This window comes from Haemaphysalis longicornis, unplaced genomic scaffold (genome assembly GCF_048455015.1).
Source record: "Haemaphysalis longicornis isolate Haplotype H1 unplaced genomic scaffold, Haemaphysalis longicornis Haplotype H1 scaffold_6, whole genome shotgun sequence".
NCBI classification, from domain to species: Eukaryota; Metazoa; Arthropoda; class Arachnida; order Ixodida; family Ixodidae; genus Haemaphysalis; species Haemaphysalis longicornis.
Window position 1 is genome coordinate 27,608,368 of NW_027526407.1, and position 19,638 is coordinate 27,628,005.

General features: G+C 51.2%; 1 protein-coding gene across 2 annotated transcripts; it reads right to left on the reverse strand.

Annotated features, from left to right (window-relative positions):
* LOC144142361 (zinc finger protein ZIPIC-like) lies at nucleotides 1-16,015 on the reverse strand. 2 transcript variants are annotated; one of them, XM_077673814.1, is made up of 4 exons: nucleotides 15,716-16,015; nucleotides 12,617-12,714; nucleotides 6,195-6,366; nucleotides 1-3,916 (listed from the first exon to the last, which is right to left on the reverse strand). In XM_077673814.1, exons 2-4 carry the CDS (start codon nucleotides 12,687-12,689, stop codon nucleotides 3,436-3,438), a joined length of 726 nt encoding a protein of 241 aa, XP_077529940.1. In that variant the 5' UTR covers nucleotides 12,690-12,714; nucleotides 15,716-16,015; the 3' UTR covers nucleotides 1-3,435. The 2 variants fall into 2 exon arrangements, with proteins under 2 accessions (XP_077529940.1, XP_077529941.1); XM_077673815.1 differs by lacking the exon at nucleotides 15,716-16,015 and adding an exon at nucleotides 13,367-13,576.
* Between the last annotated feature and the right edge of the window lie 3,623 nt (nucleotides 16,016-19,638).

Here is a 19,638-nt window from a genome sequence, read left to right on the forward strand (position 1 = left end):
AAGCTCCTTCACTGGGTCTGTTTACTGAATGTCGCCGTTGGTTCTGGGAATAGAAATTCAGTTAGCCACACTGAGAAGAACCCAGCGACGAAGTGGCAGCATGTCTTCCCTCCAGGCAGTTCAGCCTCATGAACATACGGCGTCCTGCCCCGGAAGATTTTCCGCTGCACAAACTTCACTGTTAAAGTTCACTCCATGTATTCGGGCTAGTGTCACTAGATCAGGGTACACAGTATCGGCACTCTTTTCTCCTATTGTTCCGTGCGCTGCCACGATCACTGATCAGTGCGCATTAGGCGACGTTTATTTGCCCCACGATGGTTCATGGGTGCTGCCATACGTTTGAGTCGGTCAGCTGTGGTAGGCCAAGCTTGTCCGCCCTGCTGTGTGGCTGCGCATGCAGATGCCTTCCAGCAGCAGACGGGTGCCCGGACGTGCCGCTTTGTTTGCCGCATTTTCAACAGTTGCCAACAAATGACCCGGTCGGAGTTGGTGGCGAGGCCGCAGATGCGGCAATCTAGCAACACTGACAAACGCCAAAATGGCTGCCGTTGCCGACTTGCATGCCTCAGTGGCGGTACCTCTGACAGCGTATCTACAGTTGAACCTCATTATAAGAGACACTGATGTAAGAGACAAATGGGTATAAGAGACACTATTCACCCACATGGCTGGCTTCCCTATCTTTCCCATTAAATTGACCTCTTTTATAACAGACATTGGATGTAGAAGACAGTTGGTTATAAGGGACAAGTCATCCTTGAACTTTAATCAATAATCTCGCCTGTAACAGACATTTTAACTTCAGATGCAGTGCCACCAGTCACTAATTACAGTTTCTTCCATTGTGGAAACACAGGTGGACGACAGACACCTGCAGTCGCTATTTATTATAACTTTAGCAAACACACAATGGTTCAGTCAGCTATGAAGTGATGAAGAGAAGCCCTGCCAATGGCAATGCAATTGACAGAAGTGGTTGAAGCTTACTGCCATCCTGGAGCGCGATCGCACATGCAGGCTCTCCCACTCGCATAGCTCCCAATCAAGAAGCACTGCAGATGTTGAGTCCTGCAAGCGTAATGAATAGCCTGAGCACACAGCGGAAGAAGCTGTGCGCTCTGGCTATTCAACAGGCTTGTGAACTCATCTACGATTGATCTTCCAGAAACAAGGATAGGAAAAAAAGCTTGTAGAATCGGTTGTAAAAAACAGTGTAAATACAGTCATGAAGCAAACAAAGTTTCATAAATTCTGGGGCCAAACATTAATTAGAATGAATCTTTTGAAACATGCTGTAGTATTCTTTTGAGCTTATATTGTCATACAGTGCCCACATTGAACTACAGTCTGATTAGTGAGTGAAAACATGGTTCCCTGCTTATAAGAGACATCTCATATAAGAGACAAAAACTGCTCCCCGGTACGTGTCTCTTATAAAGGGGTTCAACTGTAGTGACACTAATTCCGGCCTTGAAGGGACACTGAAGTGATTTGTAAACATTGCGGGACTACTAGCGCAAATGGTAGTCTGGAGCCTCTAGGCCATGTTTCGACCCCTTTCGCTGCGTTTACGTGACTTTATTTAGTAGAAAAATCAATTCGAAAGTGTTGTCCTCCCCTCTGGATCCTCCTTGGCGGTTTCCTGTGACATTTCGCATGACGCTCACTCGAGACGGCTTGGCTCGGTGGTTTGCTCAGTTGAAACTAAGCCATGACACAATTTGTGCCTGGCAGAATGTGCCTTTAGTTTGTTAGTTTGAATCAGGTCAAGTAGCTCCACACAAGCGCACAATGCGATGCTCCACTGACTGGTACGCCAGTGGAAAAACCTCAGGCCAGTTGCAGGCGGGAGAAGGGTCCCCCCCCTTCAAAGAAGTCAACATCAACCGAAACCTTTGTCACACAGCGTAAAACCAATGTGCGGGAAGCACTTTTCGCACTGGGTGAACTGACACAGCAGTCAGCAGCCCACGCACACATTTGCGATCCCTTTTCTCTCTGAGAAATGCAGTCGCTAGAGACGAGCTATTTGTGGGAATTTAAGGGATGCGTACTGCGTGAGCGTTATTCAAGAAATATTCATGTGAAGCTGTTTGGAATGCTAAAACTAAATAAAAATGTAATTGAGCTATACAATATATACTTAATATTTCCGTTCCTGACAGCGCCGGCTTATGAACGAGTGGTACGGAGCATTAAGCGCATTGTTATGCAATTCGCAAGTTCGAATCCCCAAAAGTGCTTTTTTTTTTTTAAATATGATTTATTTGTTTTGAGGTAATGTTTTCTATACTGAATTCACTATTTTCGTGCTGTAACATTCATTGTTTCATGTGCGAGTTTGCAGAATGTGTGCAGACTGACACTGACGCGCTGGCGAGTTCTCTTTGGTGTGGTGTTGCCATAAGCACCGACTGCTTGCGGGCACAGTCCCGAATTAGCCGACCCTTGGCCTGGTGCGAACACAGCTCCTACAGTACAGGCACGAGGCAGGCAAGCTCCAAAGGCTGAGTGGCTCCAGTGACGCAAAGGGCATTCATCTAGTGTGTATGCCTCGGCTAGTGATTGTTACGATGCCAGGCCTGCCTTATTAACATAAACAGGTGGGCTTAGCCGACGCAATTTACAGCCGACAACATGGCAGAAGTGCGGCATGCCGATTACCGAGATATCGAGAATGCCCAGCCAAAGGCAACGTCGGATGCCAAGCATGCAACTGTTTCAGAGAACCAAAACTGGAACTGGTTTAAATTGTAATCTTGGGCATCATCAAATTACATCGCATCTCATATGTGCGTCACTGCTGTTAGCTGTTTCAGCTGCCGCAAATGTTGCACGGCATTATTTCTTCTTTCAGGCCTCATAATTACATACGGCTTTATCGACCGGATAAAAGGTGAGCCAGTCTACGCAGTGCAAACAAAAGCGGATGTTTTGGCAAATTCACTTCGGTGTCCCTTCAAGAGCGTGTCCCTCGCCCTCCTGAACTGGAGTCTGGCACTGACAGGCACAGCTTGCTCCAGCTTCAGAAGCCTGCAACCTGGTGTTCCTCGTACACTGCGCTCTGCGTTCTAGCTGTTTCAGTCCTGCCTTTCAGTCCCAGTCCTACCATGTCCTGCCTTTGTAGCGGTGGCTGCCTGCGGCCCCGTTTGTTGTCCACTGGTGTGGGCATGTGGTTGGTGTCACTCCTCTTTTGCGGCTGCTTGTAGCTGCACTTGCTTCACAGTCCGTTTCACACTGGGCTACGGCCAAGGTGAGCAGTGAGAGGTGCTGTCACTCGCACGTAACAGACTGACGGCAGCTGTGCAAAGAGAGTGCCACCGCGGTCAGCTGGGCTGGACGTCTCCTCTCGCGGCACTCTGTGTCCACAGCCTGACGGCGCTAACCTACCGCTCACGCAACGAAGACGACTGTGGCCTCGCTTTGTGGGCCTCAGGGGGCGACCTTTTCCTCCTGCTCCTCCTCCTCGGAGGCGGCCTGGCTGTCGCCGTGGCCCTCGTCGTCGTCGTTGCCATCGGTGTCGGGGGGCCTCCAGTCGGGGTGGCGCCGGCGCTCGTGGTCGCGGGCGTTGCCCAGCTGGGAGAAGGCCTGCCCGCAGACGCGGCAGGCGTGCGGCCGCTCGCCCGTGTGGGTGACCAGGTGCACGGCCAGGTGGTAGCGGTCGCGGAACCCCCGGGCGCAGAAGCGGCACGCCAGGGGCTTGCCGTCGGCCTTGTGCAGCATGCGGTGGCGCGAGAGGCTGCGCGGGTGGGTGTAGCGGCGGCCGCAGTCGGGGCACCCGTACGGCCGCTCCTTGGTGTGCACCGTCAGGTGCTCGTCGAGGGTGTTGCGCCGGGTGAAGCGCTTCCCGCACACCCGGCAGCTGAACGGCCGCCCGCCCGTGTGCGTCATCTCGTGCGTCGTCACATTGGGCCTGCAGCACAAGGGGGGACGGTCGTCACCGCACATCAACAAGCACGGGACCTGCTAGCTTTGGACCAAACTTACTCACTTATATACACAGACTCTCTCAGTGTTCTTTCAAAGCTTTCATCTCTGAAAGCTAGTAGAAACCCAACTTTCTAAGAGCTCTGTACTCGGCTTATAGGCTCAAGCTTGCTGTCACAGTGTGCTGGGTTCCGGGCCACTATGGCATTGCGGGGAAATGGAGCTGCTGACCAAAGTGTTGCATAAGCTGCCCTTCGTGGCACCACAGACAAAAACCTTGTTTCATATGAAGATCTGAAACCTTTGGGAGGAGAATGCTGCGAGACCACTGGCAACAACAGTGGGAATAAATTGCACGTCATTAAACCTAAAATAGAAAAGCCTCCAGTGGAGAAACTTGTCAGGAGAATTGGCCACACACACATCACGCATTCACACCTGTTAACTGACACAAACAAGGCTCAGTGTTATCGATGTGGGGGCAGCTATCTGTCCTCCATGTGCATATTCAATGAAAGATGTGCGACATTGAAAGGAAACGTCCCTTTAATGAAGTTTACACACATAATATTCCCGCGCAACCTTCATTATTTCTTGCAGACCATGTTTAGCTGCCTTGCACATACACATTTCTTAAAACACATATCACACTGTCCATAACCTCGCCTGTGTTCATGGCGTGTCGCAAAACAATGGCAGGAGCTGAGGCTCGACACCTTAAGTGCCTGCACTCACTGTTTTAATGCGGCCCTCTACACCAATTCTGCCAGTAAATTTTTAAACTGGTGCCTCTATTGCAAATTCTTCTCATCTCATTCACCATTGTCATGGCGCTCTTTGCCCTTTTCAGCCTTGCGGAATCAGCAAGCACGTGACCTGAATGAGCACGCATTGTCCACCTTGTTGTACGCTCAGACAAGCCTCTTTTTACACCTGGCCAGTGCACAACTAGCCGGCTTCCCGGGGAATCTCTGGGGACAAGCACTCACGAGCACCCTTCTTCATGAGGAGGCCAAGTAGGGACCCCTCTGGCACAGCAGTGGCAACAGCCTTCCAGGCGTGGTGTGGAGAAAGAGCATGCCGCTTACAGAGCCACACACGACCAGCACCAACACCAGTGTGACTGGTAGGGGCAGCAGCTGAGACTGCGCCCCAGACCCTTTCCGTGCGCGGGGACTGTGCTGAAGCAACGCAGGCGTGCACAATGTCGCAGGGACTTTCTGGGGGGGGGAAGGGTTCTTTCCACATCCCATTCAATTGGGACCTAGCGGCATTTGGAAGGAGTCACGTGCACAGAAACCGATGCCCCACGTCATGCCCAGTCAGCAAATCGGGACTTGCGCACTCTGAGACGGACACAGAGCGGACCCCTTTCCCGGCCGCACTCACTGGGCGTCCGTGGGCTGCTGCCGACGGTACATTCAAAGGCTCACTTTTCCTGCAGCGCTGTTAGTATGCAATCTAGAGACTGCACTTTTGGTTTCCCCGTAGTGAGCTTTCTGTCCGGGTGGCGTTGGTTCTTGAGCCTCCACGGAGAACAGGGAGGCACAGTCGGGTGGCTGCTTGCACGATCTCGCAAGCACTGGCCCTGCCTATGCCTGAAGCTTCCTTCCCGAGTTCCAGCCAACCCTGCAGCTTGCCCACCGGAGGCCAGCCCCACCCTCTGGCAGTGCTGCGATGGCACTCCCCCACAGTGCGTAGCAACCGTGGCACGTGGCAGGGCTCCCTGGCTGGGCAGGCTGCTTGGCCGGCCGAAGGGACTCTCGGTGAGCGAGGGCGCAGGTTTTTGGACCTGCCGCTGCTGCTGCATGCCTGTGCACACCAGCTGTGCATGCGACACTGGCCAGAGACAGAAGCACACCGCCCTGCCATCAACTCACACGCAGTCTGTCAATCACGTGTGGGGTCTCGCTTAGCTGGGGGAAAAAATGCAAGAACTCTGTGTGCGCCTACCCTGAAGCAGTCCAGCGTACCCGTAGAGTGGCTCCTATGGGGCAGTGCTTTAGAAAAGTGCACGAGAGCTCAACCACTCAACAGCTCGGACAGTTCAGCCACAGGCTCCTCCTCTAGTGGCGCCCAGCAGGCACTGCGGCATCTGTGTGCGTACCACGAAGCAGTCCAGCAGTGTGGCACACGCCCACAAGGGGGGTGCACTGGGCAATGCTTTGCGAGTGGGAATCGATGCCCATTCGGAATATGCACACCCTTGCTGAAGACCCTGCTGCTCGATTTGGGGGTGCAGGTGAGCCTGCATATATGCGCACCTGTGGTTGCTCGAGTAGGGGCAGTAGGAGCAGACGTGGCGCCCCTTGGGCTGCTCGGTGTGGGAGCGCCTCATGTGCGTCTCCAGGTGGGCGGCCGAGGACAGGCAGTCGCCGCACTCCTGGCAGATGTACACCACCAGGCCGGACGGGGCACACACGGCCGATGCCGCACCTGCCAGCCAGAGAGGACCAGAAGGGACAGAACAGCACTCAGGCAGAGCAACAAACAAGCACCCATGGCAGAGTGCAGGTGGGCGCAGAAGCGACGGTCCCTTTCCTTCGGCTGCGCTCTCCCCCTTGGGCCCTTCCCACCCAGCCCCCCTTCTTCCTCGCTAAAATGTGGTGCGTGATCAAAAGGTAGGGGCGGGGGTGCAAGGGGGGCACAGCCCCTCTCCCTCTTCCCCCTCAAGACAAAATCCTGCCGGACGCCTACGGCTCCGTCTTCTCAATCTGCAGTGCATGGTAGGCAGTGAGGCGTCCCTCCGAGACTCCTCCTTCAGGGGGCACAAGGCTGCACTGGTAGCGTTTCAACGGAAGCCTCGTTTGTCGCACACCACCGCGTTTCTGCGTGGCTTGGGTGCCTGATAGTGAACATGAGCAGCTGTTCGCAATAGCAGCCTCCTTGGCAACGTGACAACAGCCAAACACTGTGGCAATGACACACTGGGGGCTCTGTGGCACAGCAAGGGTTACATCACTGTCTCAAATCGAAGATGCCGAGTTCCTGCTACCAACCTGTGGGAGGAGAAAAAAAAAATCTTTTGTGCACTTGACCCTGTGGGAATGTGAAGATTAAGTCAAGGTAAGTGTATTGGACTAAGCCAAACATGTCGCTTTAAAGGGGTCCTGAAATACCTTCCGCCGATGCATGGATGTACATGTAACCAAACAAAGCAATGTACAGTCGAACACGGATATATCGAACTCCAAGGGGATCGCGAAATAGTTCGATATATGAAAAATTCGATATACAAAATATGGGCTCTGAGACCTCACCTATGGTGGACGATCACATACCGATCGTCGCATTCAAGAATTGCAACTAATTCCGCACTCACGACGCAACAGGACGCTCTATTTCCGTGAAAAAAAAATCGCTGATCTTGCCCTGTTTCTTCGTCCTGGAAATTAAATTAAAGACGCTGGTCTCAATCTTCTCGAGGCTGCACAACTAGAAAATTCCAGCAGTACGCTGCGCCTTCGCACACCATGCACAACACGCACGCAAAACAAGAACAGCGCGCACGTACCACAAGAACTTTGAAGGTAACCATTCCAAGGCTCTCTGAACGGACTCCAACAAAGCGCTCACGATGGTCATCTCCTAGAGAAACAGTGATCTCCAGGAAAGGTGCAGGACAACTCGCCAAACAGCAGCAACAGCAGCAAAATGCAAAAGGAGGAGGCCGGCAGCGCCTTCGTTCCCTCTTCCCTTTCCCGAGGCGACATCGGGGGAAGACAGACCAAGAGACAGACCCAGACCCTCTTTTTCGGTAAGCCGGGGAACGTACGCAGCGGAAAAAAAAAAAGACTTGCGCAGTCGGGGCATCCTTACCTCGCACTGTCACATTTTCCGAGGGTTCGGGCTTGTGTGCCTAGAGAGATTTAGCATACCGGGCTCCGTCCACTAACGCTACGGCGGCCGGTAGCGGGGTCCGACTGGGCAAGCGCCAATTCGTTCCGGCAGGGGGGATTACTTCCGCGAGCCAGTCTTCGCCATGCCCGCGCATTCCTCCACATCCTCCTAAACCTCAAACGGGGGTGCAGCGACCGCGGAAGAGCACCTTCCAGCTCGCGCGGCGTTCGATATACCCAATGTCGGGAAAAATACGGTTCGATATAAACGTACGAATTCCTATACTTTTACACAGAATTTTCAAGGGGATAATTTATGAGTTCGATATAGACAATAATTCGATATACCCGTGTTCGATATATCCGTGTTCGACTGTATTAGCAATCTCCTCCTGCAAGAATTTTGTTCAAGCGATGAGTATTAGCTGAGAAATCGTAAATCAAAAGCCGCGCATTATTGTCGCGTCGTATTTCCTCCTCCTTTCAACTTTTTCTTCGCTGTTGACGGCGCGCAGCCTTCCGATGATGATGATGACGATGATTAAAGGCCTCCCCTTTGAATCGGGGTGATGCCGTGCGCCATCTAGCCTATCTTAGTAGTTTGAATTTAAATTTAATCCCTCAACTCGGATTTCTTTTTAATTCTGTCCTACCGCTACCCCTGGCTGGGATGACATTTTATCGACTTCTCTCCTTTTTTCCCACCAATACTCTAGCCGCTGCTTAGTAATACGTACTGCTGACCAGTTAAAGTTTCCATCAAGTGCGAAGCCCAGTGTCTCAGGAAGTAGGACTTTCCCCCCAATTTTATCCGGCTGAATCTTTTGGCATTCTATTACTATGTGGTCGATTGTCTCTTTATCCCTGCCACATCCCACACGACTCATCCTGTGACGAATATTTGCTCATGTAACTTCGAGTTCTCAAGCAGCCAGCCCGCGCCTCAAAGAGCAACACACTACCTTTATTGTTGTAGTTCCCTCCCATACTGTTGTAGTTTATTGTTCCCTCCCATGATGCTGCGCTCCCCAGCGGTGACGTACTTCCGCTATTGCGCTCCTCAGACTGGCGTCTGCTACAGGCAAGCTCTTTCGGCCTTTTCATCTTTGTTGACACCATGGACATGGATCCCGCACTCCGCTCAAGGCTGAAAAAGCGAACGAAAGACCTGTCCGCATGTGTGCGGCCTGGCCTTGCCCTTTCGCGGTACGTTGCTGCAGATGCTATAGGCGGCACGTGACTTTTTATCGGCGGCGAACTCGCAGCCACACGGGGAGAATCATGCACTCGTTCTCTTTGATGCACCGCGCACTGTTTATCCAAAAAGCGCAGTCTCAGATGTGGCCCCGCTGGTGCCGGGTCACATAAAAAGACATTTTAAACCGACACAGAACCTGTGCACAAAACGCGCCGGATCAGATCGCTTTATCGGTGCCGATGAACGGGAAGGCGCAGAGCAAACCAGCGCCGCACTCGAGCAGCAAGCACCCATGTTCTGACAAGCTGCACCCATGTGTTGCATTAAACACTGACGGGAAAGCGTTTGTGTGCACTTGTTTGGATAGTCGTAAAATGTCCAAGCACTCCGGCACTCCGCTAGCAGATCAGCCGGAAAGTCATTTAGCAAAACATTCGACAGATGGCGCCGTATGCATTAGCGTGTCGCTATGCAAAACTGATGAGACGCTCTACTAAAACTCCCCTGTTGCGGGATGCAAAACTTTAGCGTTTAGCGTATGCAAAGGCAACAAACGCTGTACTAAAACTCTCTATTAGCAGCCAAATAGCGTGCGTACGTGAGGCCGCTTGCGTTTCCAACATGGAGGCAAGTAGCGCGAGATGGAGGAAAGATTTTTTGCTTCCGATGAACCAAGTTCTTTGCCCCTGTGTTTTTAAATACCTCAAGTAGTTAGCACGTCGCCCTCATGCAGCTCTATCGTCGTAACATCGCTGACTGTCCGAACGAAGCTTGCAGCTAAGCCAAGGCAGCGACCGAAGCTGTGTGTGTGTGTGCATCGCCTCCTGTGTGTTGTGGACGCGTTCGTTTCGTGATGAAATGCAATGTTGTACTTCTGCGGGTGGATAGTGCTTCCCATGGTCTGGATTATCTTTTTCGAGCGACGTATGACTCAACCTGGCATGGGGTATGTGCAGTGTGCCTGGCTAAAAGCCTTCTCGGCTTGCGTGCCAGTGTGACTTGCTGTTCGTCCCCACAAACCGGGTGCGAGGTGAGTGCCAAATTTACGACGGGCAGGAGGAGGCAACCGATCGTCTGCCAATAGCGGTTCAGACTTGCAAAGCATGTTGTGACGTTGTGTTCGTTCGGAATGCATCTCTGGATTGTTTTGAAGTTGAATAAAATGTATGCGTCAAACCCGGGCATTCGGCTGAGGGCGTTCTCTGCGATTGCACGAAAGAAGTGCCACGGGGCTTCAACGCTTTCTTTATGGAACGTAGTCAGGTAAGAGAATACCCATGTTGTGTTATGGCCGTGTTGCATTCAATACAAATGGTTAAGCGTTTGTTTACACTTGTTTCGTTTGTCGTAAAATGTCCAAGTACTCCGGCACTCCGCTGGCAGATCAGCCGGCGAGCCGACGCTGAGCAGACGACACATCTCTTTGCCGGAAGTGCGTGAAAAAGCCGCCCAATAGCAGGATGTCTACCTCATGACGAACATCTGGGAACCGATGATGTAGACATGTGAAGATGGCGGCGTCCAAAAACACGCAGGGAAGGGTGAGAAAAGAGCGACAAACTTTGCAACAAAAGTGTGCGCTTTCCGCTGCACGTAAAAGAGTGATACTTGGAGTTGACGACCCAATCTAACGATTGCACTAGTTCATTTAGTTTGCTCAAAATGCCTTTCAGGGCCCCTTTAAAACTTTGCCATCCCTTAGGGCGCTCCGTGTAAAGTGCGAACGAAAGCTCACTTGGGATGTATTTTGATTATTTCACCCCCCCCCCCCCCCCCCCTCCCCTGCAGCAATACAAATACCAAGGCGGCATTCCACTCTGTCAGTTGAGAAAACTAGGCAATGTACAGACTGGTGACAATGTACAGACTTTAAACATTTTTCCTGAGTGAACCGAAGGTCGCATTTTGTGGTCTATTTTGTTTGACACTGGGAACAACGACGGTACTGTTATTCTGAAAATAAAAATGATTTTCTCCCGTGGGAAAATGGCAGGCGATTTGGATGTGCAAGCCAGTGCAAGCTAATTTTGGAACGACGGTGCCCCCTGGGGTATGCAGAGCGAAACTGATGATGGGGATTCACGGCAGGAAGAAGCCCAATATGATCAGAAAATGTGAAAGCAGGTGAGAAAACAAATCCATCATTTATTGGCAACGATGAACTGTGGGAATATTTTATTATTATTGGTATTGGCTGTCATGCAAGTATTTGTGATCATCATAAACTAGGGACGAAAGAGATTTTCTGATTGTCTGCTGCACCATTTGGCTCCTTCCTACCCTGAATCCCAAACGTGCGTTTTGCTCTGCATACCCCAGGTGGTGCCGTTGTTCCAAGATCAGCTTGCGCTGGCTTGGACATCCAAATCAGCTGCCATTTTCCCAAGGTGGAAATCGTCTTTATTTATTTTCAGAATAAACAGTGAAGTACCGCTGTTGTTCCCAATGTCAAACAAAATAGACCACAAAATGTGACCTTCGTGTGAAGTTTGAGCGCAAACAGAGCGGTAGTTCGCTCAGGAAAAAATTTTAAAGTGCTCCAATTACTGTCGCACCACCCTGTAGACTAGCACCTTCAATGTGTATCAGGAGTTCATAATGTCACTTCCCCCACACAGTTAGGCAAGTAACGACATGGTGCTGGCAGGGATCACAACCCACTGCGGGAAGTCACATCTACAACTCGTCACCACAGCCCAGAATGGATCTGTTATTGTCAGTAGAAATTTCTGCCAGGGAAGGGGGGTGCAAGTGATGGTTCCCAGGGCAGTGCTTTGCTTTTTGAGGCTAGAGCAGGTTGCTTGCGAACTAAGAGCTTTGTGGGGAAGTATTCACAAAATGATGGGCTATGCGTGGTATGCAGGAAATAAACAAACTATGCGGTACACAGTGTTAGAATGTGAGGATATCCATCCAAATCTACATGAGGGAAATGTTGGGCTTCCAGAAGCCCTAGGATTTAGGGGAGCATAGCAAGATATCTTCAAGGCTGTCGAGGGGATGAAAAGAAGATTAGAATGCTGGTGGACGAAAAGCAGAGAGCGGAATATTGCCTAGAACAGTTACCACCTGTAACAGAAAGAACAAGTATTTTGTGCCTAATAAGCTTTTTGTGCCTGCCCTAAGCAGCGCTAGTATTAAACCAAGAGTATAAAACATAGGCATGTCAGTCCTTTTTGGTAAGATGACATGTTATCACCCCGCTACAAAGGGTAAACCAATAGCACATCATCATTATCATCATCATGTTCGGTACAGTAGAAATAATCATGCACCAGTGGTATTCATGCAGCAGCCCAGCAAGGGGTGCCCTGAACTGCTGCCACCAGCGTGGCTCTCCCTATCGGCACCGTGACGACCGGCAAGGTGAGGCAGAAGCTGTCGTCAGGGGTGTCCAGACAACACACGCACAGTGCTTTGATGATCAGGCCAAGGTGTGTGTGCGGGGCTTTTGCCACCCGTGCCCTTTGTGCTCTCAAAGCAACATAGAAATGGAAACCTGGAGGCTTCTGTTTATTTATCTTGTGCTCACATAATTTAAGTGCTGCTTCATGAGTAAGGCTTGATAGAAGAGATAAAAAAGATGCTTGCATGCCCACATGCACGCAGGGCGCAAGAGAGACGAACAGATGGGGGAAGGTGTCCTTACTCGGGGAGGCCTTGCCTGTGGGTTCCTCACTTGAGGCGTCGCCCCCATTGGTGTCCACAGCTGGGGCGGCCATTGTGTGCGCACAGGCTCTGTAGTCACTGAAAGAGAAGGCCTCCGTTAGGTCTCCCCGTGTGCCACTTGTTAGAAAGTTGTGCACCAAAGTTCCCAATGTCCCCGCGGGCTGCTTGCAACCCCTCGCTCAGCGCATTCAGAATGTTCTTGGCCACCAAGGATGGTACATTTGAGCAGTAGTGCAGCCATCTTTGCCAGCACATGATCCTGTGCTAAAAAGTAAGTGTTCGCGTGTCCTCGCGGGGCTGTAACTGTCTCGGGCCTCACAAGTGCGGTTTTTTAAAGCTGCACTTTTGATAACAAAAAGCCAGTCAAAGGAAGCATAAATACAAAACGCATCGCCACCACCAGCCTATCTGCCAGCCCACTGCAGGACAACCGCTCCTGTACTGCACTGCCCAAGCTCATTCTGTGCACCTGGAATTTCCCTGTCAGTGCAGAATTCAACAACACGGTGAGTGAAAATCCAGCAGCGTCACGGCAGTTCACAGAAAGGCCGGAAGAACAAACACAAGGGTGCTCGGACTGATGGTTCAGGGAAACACCTGCTGACAAAGTGCACAGAGTTGAAGAGAAAACTGAGCCAATTTCCGGCTGGGTGCAAATAAAATCTGGGGCCTCGTGAAGGTGAGGCGATGAGCCCGCGTCTCGGCACCAACACAGCTCAGTGACGCTTACTGGATGGACCAAGTCAATGCTGGACTCCGGGGTGAAGACACGTGCTGAGCCCCACCCGAGAGGAAGGCTCGAGGCCGAGTGGGGGAAGCGGCTGCAGGGGCAACCCGAGCGGGCTAAATCTAGAAGTGGCAATCAGGCGAGTAGCACAATGCGTTCCTGCTTGGGTACGTGCCCATTCACTGCAATGGAGCACAGGGGAAAAAGATGACGCTGATAATAGAGAGGGCCTCTGCATTCACTACATCGCCAGGAATGCTTAGGCAGTCTCTTTCTTCCCTCCATTGGGTCCCCCTTGCTGCTACTAGTCCAGTACCCACTCCGTTACCCTGGTGGTCGACCCTTTCTCATTTCGTCACATTTGCGTGGCAAAGAAGTGGAACCAGTGAAAAGGACACAGGACAAGAAAAGAAGGGCACACATTTGTGGGCCTTTTTTTCTTGCCCTGCGTATTTTTCACTGGTTCCATATTTTAAGTACATTATGAACTAACATAACAAAATGCAGCCATGTTTTACTCGAAAGACCTAGCCTTTGGCAACTCATTTTGCTACACAGTGTCAGAAGTAATGCCATCAGGGAGATTCCGAAGGCAGGGCATTATGTTAGCATTCAAGAAGTGCCATTAAACCGAATTAGAGGCACTGGTACAGTTGCAGACCTTGGCGACTTTTGTCAGGGGCTGTCAGTTGCCCACACCACTCCCTGTGAACGTTGCACTGTTTGCCACGTAAGCAGCAGAACCATTTTTTAAATCCTGCTGGTTCAGGTGGTCACTTTTATGTTTTTGTAAAAGATCATGGCCTCTGTTCATGGCCTTCAATTTACGCAAGTGCCAGTGCACTGCCCCACACATCAGCAGCCACGATTATCATGAGCCAGGCCACAGGCACCCGCACAAGGAAGGCCATGTAGACCGCCATGATAACAAAAGCCGAGGTGAACAAACAGTTTAAGGGGCATTGCTGACAAGATGTTAGTACTGATAGTGTAGCTGACCAATCTGGTCGTAGATGATAAAACAGGAAGGGAAAAACGGCCAGATTCATCCCGGCTGCCTGTGTTTGTGTTGTCTCAGGGTGAATGCCGTAGACCATTGGCAAGGCAGGCTGCAGGAAGCAGTTGATAACTGGTTGAGAAATCCCCAATGCTTTGTCGGTGCCCTAGCGTGTGCTAAAGGCACCTTTATGGATGTTTTTCCAGTACCTATCCCCCTACCGGCCAACACGGCAAACCTAAACTGGCAGTCAGGCGTGCCCCAAAAGATGTTTGGCTTTTGGGGGAACCCACGCAAGAAATACCCTTCTTGGTGCTGCAGTCCCTCCCGCACCCACTTGTCACCCGTGCCGTTCACATGAATGTCACAGTAGCAGGCGCATGCTCGCGTGACTAATCTGCAGTGGCTGAAGCACCCCTTTTTCTTCACTCTTTTTAATTTTCAATGATCCCTCTCTGGTAGCCAAGTGCTTGCAGTGTGGTCAGCCTCAAACATCTTTCCCCTTTTCCTTTGAAAGCCTTTTTTGAGTGCACGTACGAACACACTGCAGACTGCCGGAAGAGAGAAAATAAAAACGTGCAGCCCTAGGAGGCATAGCCACTCCCCAAGCAGCAAGCTCAGGGGGCCCTCTTTTGATTATTTCGCCCGAGTCGACTGCCAAGAATGGCGGACCGGCAGCCCGCGCATGCGCAGATCGCTACTGGAAAAAAAAGGTCCATTAGTAAAAGTGCTGCGCTCCCAGCGGCCTCTTTTCAGTGCGGTGCCAGGGCGCAAAACTGGCTGGTTGGTTGCAACTACTTAGCAATCTCTCGAATTGACCAAACTTGTATTCTGCGAGTCTTTTGCATGGTGCGCGATTATTTACTCAACGACGCGTTGATTTACTTCAATAGCACCGCCGAAAAATTGGCAGCGATTGAATGACCATCGTTTTACAGCGCCGGGGCTTTTACTGCCTCAATGAGAGGGGAATACTATACCGAACCCAAATTCGCTCCTTTAGCCACTCGCGATAACTGCCAGTTACGACCACCCCCTTTTGATAGTTATCCAAGCTTACCACCCGCAACACGGTGAAAACTAGTGACCCTTGAAAACCTTGGTGCACAACCTGCGGAGTTCGAGGTGTCGCCCTAGCCAGCACCTCCTTCAGAATGAGAATCGCGCGCCATACGTAGCTGTACGGTACGCGACACCGGAGCAGGCCTCCTAACAGGAAGGCACTGGTCTCCAGTCATCCTCCGGGACGGAAAACACGCGGTACACAACACGCGCAGTTGCAAATGCTTGCGCGAGTTCCTCTTGCGAATGCTCATCCACAAACGAACGTTCGCAAAAAGTGAGTGAACGCTTACCTATTGCCCGTATTAATGGGATCTGGCGCTGTCGCCAGGCGCTAATCAGTGACAGTGATCAGCGACTCGCTTCGCGGCAGCAGCCTGTTGTCCCTCCGATCGGCGTTCTACCGAAATTGCGCACTCTCAAGCCTCTAGCACACGCATCTGAGCAGTGTTTGCCCGAACTACGGGTCATATTTTCAAGAACTAGGCCTGGGCGCAGTTAACAACATCGGCTATTTGGCGCGCCTCCGCCGGAGCAACAGCCGCAGTAGCCGCCGCCATGGCCTTTACGGCTACGGCTACGGCCCAGGCTGCGGCCCGTGGCCGGAAACGGCAGAAGTATTTTCGTTTTTGTTTTTTTCCCTCACTCTGACTGCTTTCTGCGCATGCGCGTTGTTGCCATAACAACGGAGGCGCGTCGTCTGCCACGCGGGCCGCCGCCGCTCCAAATTCAAACGGGAGGCTATTCAACGCAAAAATTTGTGCCAGTTGGTGATACGACTTCGACAAGGTAAAAAGCGCGACAAGACGGGGACACAAGAGACGAGCGCTAGACATCAAGTATGTCTACCATGGCTCGTCCCGTGTGACTGTCTCTTCTTGTGTCTCCATCTTGTCCAGCTTTTTACCATGTCAAACGGGAGGGCCGGGAGTTAGCAAATCGACGAACCAACCGCGAACGTGGAGCGCGAGGCATTCGGCTCGTTTAGTTCAGCCTAGCAACGAACAGCTGATCTGAAGATGCGTGTCGAATTTAGACACTCGCTGGCTGTGCAGCTAATCGGCCGGCGCTAGCATATCTTTCATCGCCATGGCCGCTGGATACTCGACGCCCTTGGATGTGCGCTACTATTTCCTACACCGTGACCCTACCTTTGTAGCGTGTGTTTCAGATAACTACTGCAACACGGATTGTAGGCGAGCCAGTTGGCACATAACTGATGAGTTACAAACAGCGCAGGAACAGGACGATAGGAGGACGTACAGCGACGTGTTTGTGTGATCCTCCTATCGTCCTGTTCCTGCGCTGTTTGCAACTTCAGAAACTGACTTCACGATGCAAGCGCGATATAGAAATCGAAAAAAAAAACGAAATTCGAATGGAAAGGGCAAAGGTGTACGCGCAACTGCAGGGTTGAAGACCCCCGCGCTTTTCCCGCGCGCATTCGTTCTTTTTTTTTTTTTTCCCGAGGCCAGGAAATATATATTTGTGGGAAGCGAAAGACGTTTATATTGTTAATAAGACACGCTTCAACACGTGGTTGTTTTTCGGCTCTCATTAAACGGAGTGTGCAGCACCAAAGCGCGAACGCTCTCAGCACAAATGCGTTCATACGCCGCACAACGCGCGCTTGCCCCGTAAATTTAAAATTGGCGCAAGCTCTGCAATCGTAAAAAAACAACATACGGACCGTTATCCAAATAAAAATATCGAGGGGTCTTAAGCATTTCTTTGTGGTCCAGGCACTGGTCGTCTGAGCTTGATTGTTCTATATATCAATAACAGAATGCTCCAATGACAAGGAAGGCGGTTATAGCACAAGATTTATCAACCATCCATTGATTAAAAAAAATCCCGGGCCATCTCAACTAACGTGAAACCTGGAGAGGGGCGAAACATGCATGTACAGTATTTGTATTTTTGGCGCCTGGCATTTTTGCCCACGGAGATGAAATTGTTGAGGGAAGAGGTATACAGATTTGCTGTAAAAGTCTCGTGTCTTTGAAGCACGAAGCGTTCTAGCACGAGGTGTTCGAAAACGAGTGTCCCGGTGTGTTTTTGTAGTACGCGTTTTTGCGTACTAGTTTCTCAAAAGTCCGTACTACAAAGTTCGCAAAAGGCCAAGAGTCCGACGCGTGGCTGCGCCGCTGCGCCATTTTCGCCCCATCTGGAGCGCAGTAAAAGGGTTTGACCATCTAGGTGGTGTTGGTTTGACGCAAAGGCGAACAGGAAAACAGATATCCACGTACAGACACCGCGAAAAGGACGAAACATTCGCACTTTCGCGGAAGCCTGGAAAACTCCGGTCAAGACGGTGTCTTCTCGTTAGCGACGGGTAGGGGTCCGTTCGCAGGGTTATAGAACGCCACGGCGAGTCTCTTCGCGGCCGTGCTCGCCCAGCAGGCCTGAGCGCACCGTGGAGTTCGATTCACACGTTGCGGTTGCGAACATATATTCGGCGCATGAGTTGAGTGCTTCCGAGCGCAATTAAGAAGGGTGTCCACTCTGGTAACGTGAAGCCCTGGAAGACTATCGACGCGTTTTCGAACAGTCTCTGGCCGTTTATTCGTCCTTGGCTACGCGAGCAAGGCGGCACCAGTTGAAGACCCACTAGCACACCAGGCTGTTGCAACTGGGACCAAACTTGAAACCAGTAGCTCGGCATTTTGCCGCAAACAGGCCAGATAGGCCAGTAAAGCGGCTCCAATGCATGTTTTTTACTGCAAAGCAGTAGTATATGTCTAACCCCCCCCCCTTCGTAACTGGGCCCAGATGAAACCAGATGTGTATCAGGCCATTGCAACTAGGGCCAGTTTGAATATTTATCCAGCAACTGGGACCAGATGGAACCAGTATCACACCAGGCGTGCACTGACAACCGGGACCAGTTCAAACCCAGATACATAGTAACTGGGACCAAATGACACCAGTAGCAAACCAGAATACTGGCAAATGGGGCCAGTTGAAACCACTAACTCGGCCCCAATTGAAACCAGATGACCCACATGTGGGACCAGATGAAACCAGAAGAAAACCAGTAGGGCATTTTCACCTGAACATATTCGCTCTAAAAGAAATAAATAAACGAAGACGCTCACGAGCGGGCCCGGCCGCAACCAAAAGGTCCGCGGGCCACGTGTTTGAGACCGGTCCCTGCACATTAATTCCACGGGCACACGTGAACCACTTTTTGACACCGCAACATCGCCTACACTGAAAGACCCCTCCTCCAACCTACCAGAACGTCCTGATGCCAGTTTCTCAGGAACAGGAGTGTTATGCCGGAATTTCTGAGATAAAACTGCAATGAACAAAGCAGGGAACATTATTAATTAGGCCACATAAGACCAGTTTCAATTGTTAAATATGCATACATATGGTGTACATGTGCACGCTACATGTATACGTAAATATCTCACAACAGGAAGCTGTTTGCTGCCTTGCTCATTATTACTAAACCAAAATGGAGGACGAAGCTCCCCGTACTGGCCGTAGCATCCGCGCGAATGATCATCCAACGGCGCGCTCAGCAAGCCACAGCTAGCAAGCATGCTAGCAGTTCGGGTAGTTGGGCTGCGGGGTGCATGCACTGGCCGGCAGGCGGGCACGCCGTGGAAGCCGTGTGGGCACAGACGACGCTCCAGCCGGCTCCAATGTCCACTTGCTCTTGTCACGTTATCATAAGGGTCGTGGCCACGGTGTAAGAATATATACACCGTGATCTTTGCGTCAGAATCAAGTCACGTGACAAAGGCCCTTTCTTCCTCTATGGTTTCGTGTTACGCCCAGAACGCTCTACAGGAAAGCCAACTTACACAATGGGTTTCCACAAAAGCACAAGCGCGCGCGCGCCTCAAGACAAAAAAAAAAAAAAAAAAAAAACCGTTTCCCGTGGTCAATATCGAACCTGGCCGGTCCCTCGCACCCAGGTTCGAACCTTCGGGCAGTCACAGCTAGTAGTATTTGGATTTTGGTCTTGACTGATCAGCTAGGTTGCATATATCAGGGATAAATTTAAGTTTCCGGTTTTAGCCATCTTTGCCTAGCCGGAACAAATCAAATGTGCGGTGTTACGCGTATAGAACGATTTGATTCGTTGGATTCGTCGATTGGGTCTGCTCTTGGCTGCAAAAGACAAGCGATTCTCTGACGAATTGATTGCTTAAAGAAACAAAATCCCGCGCCTAAGGCGCCGGGTTCTGTTTGCACGAGCCAA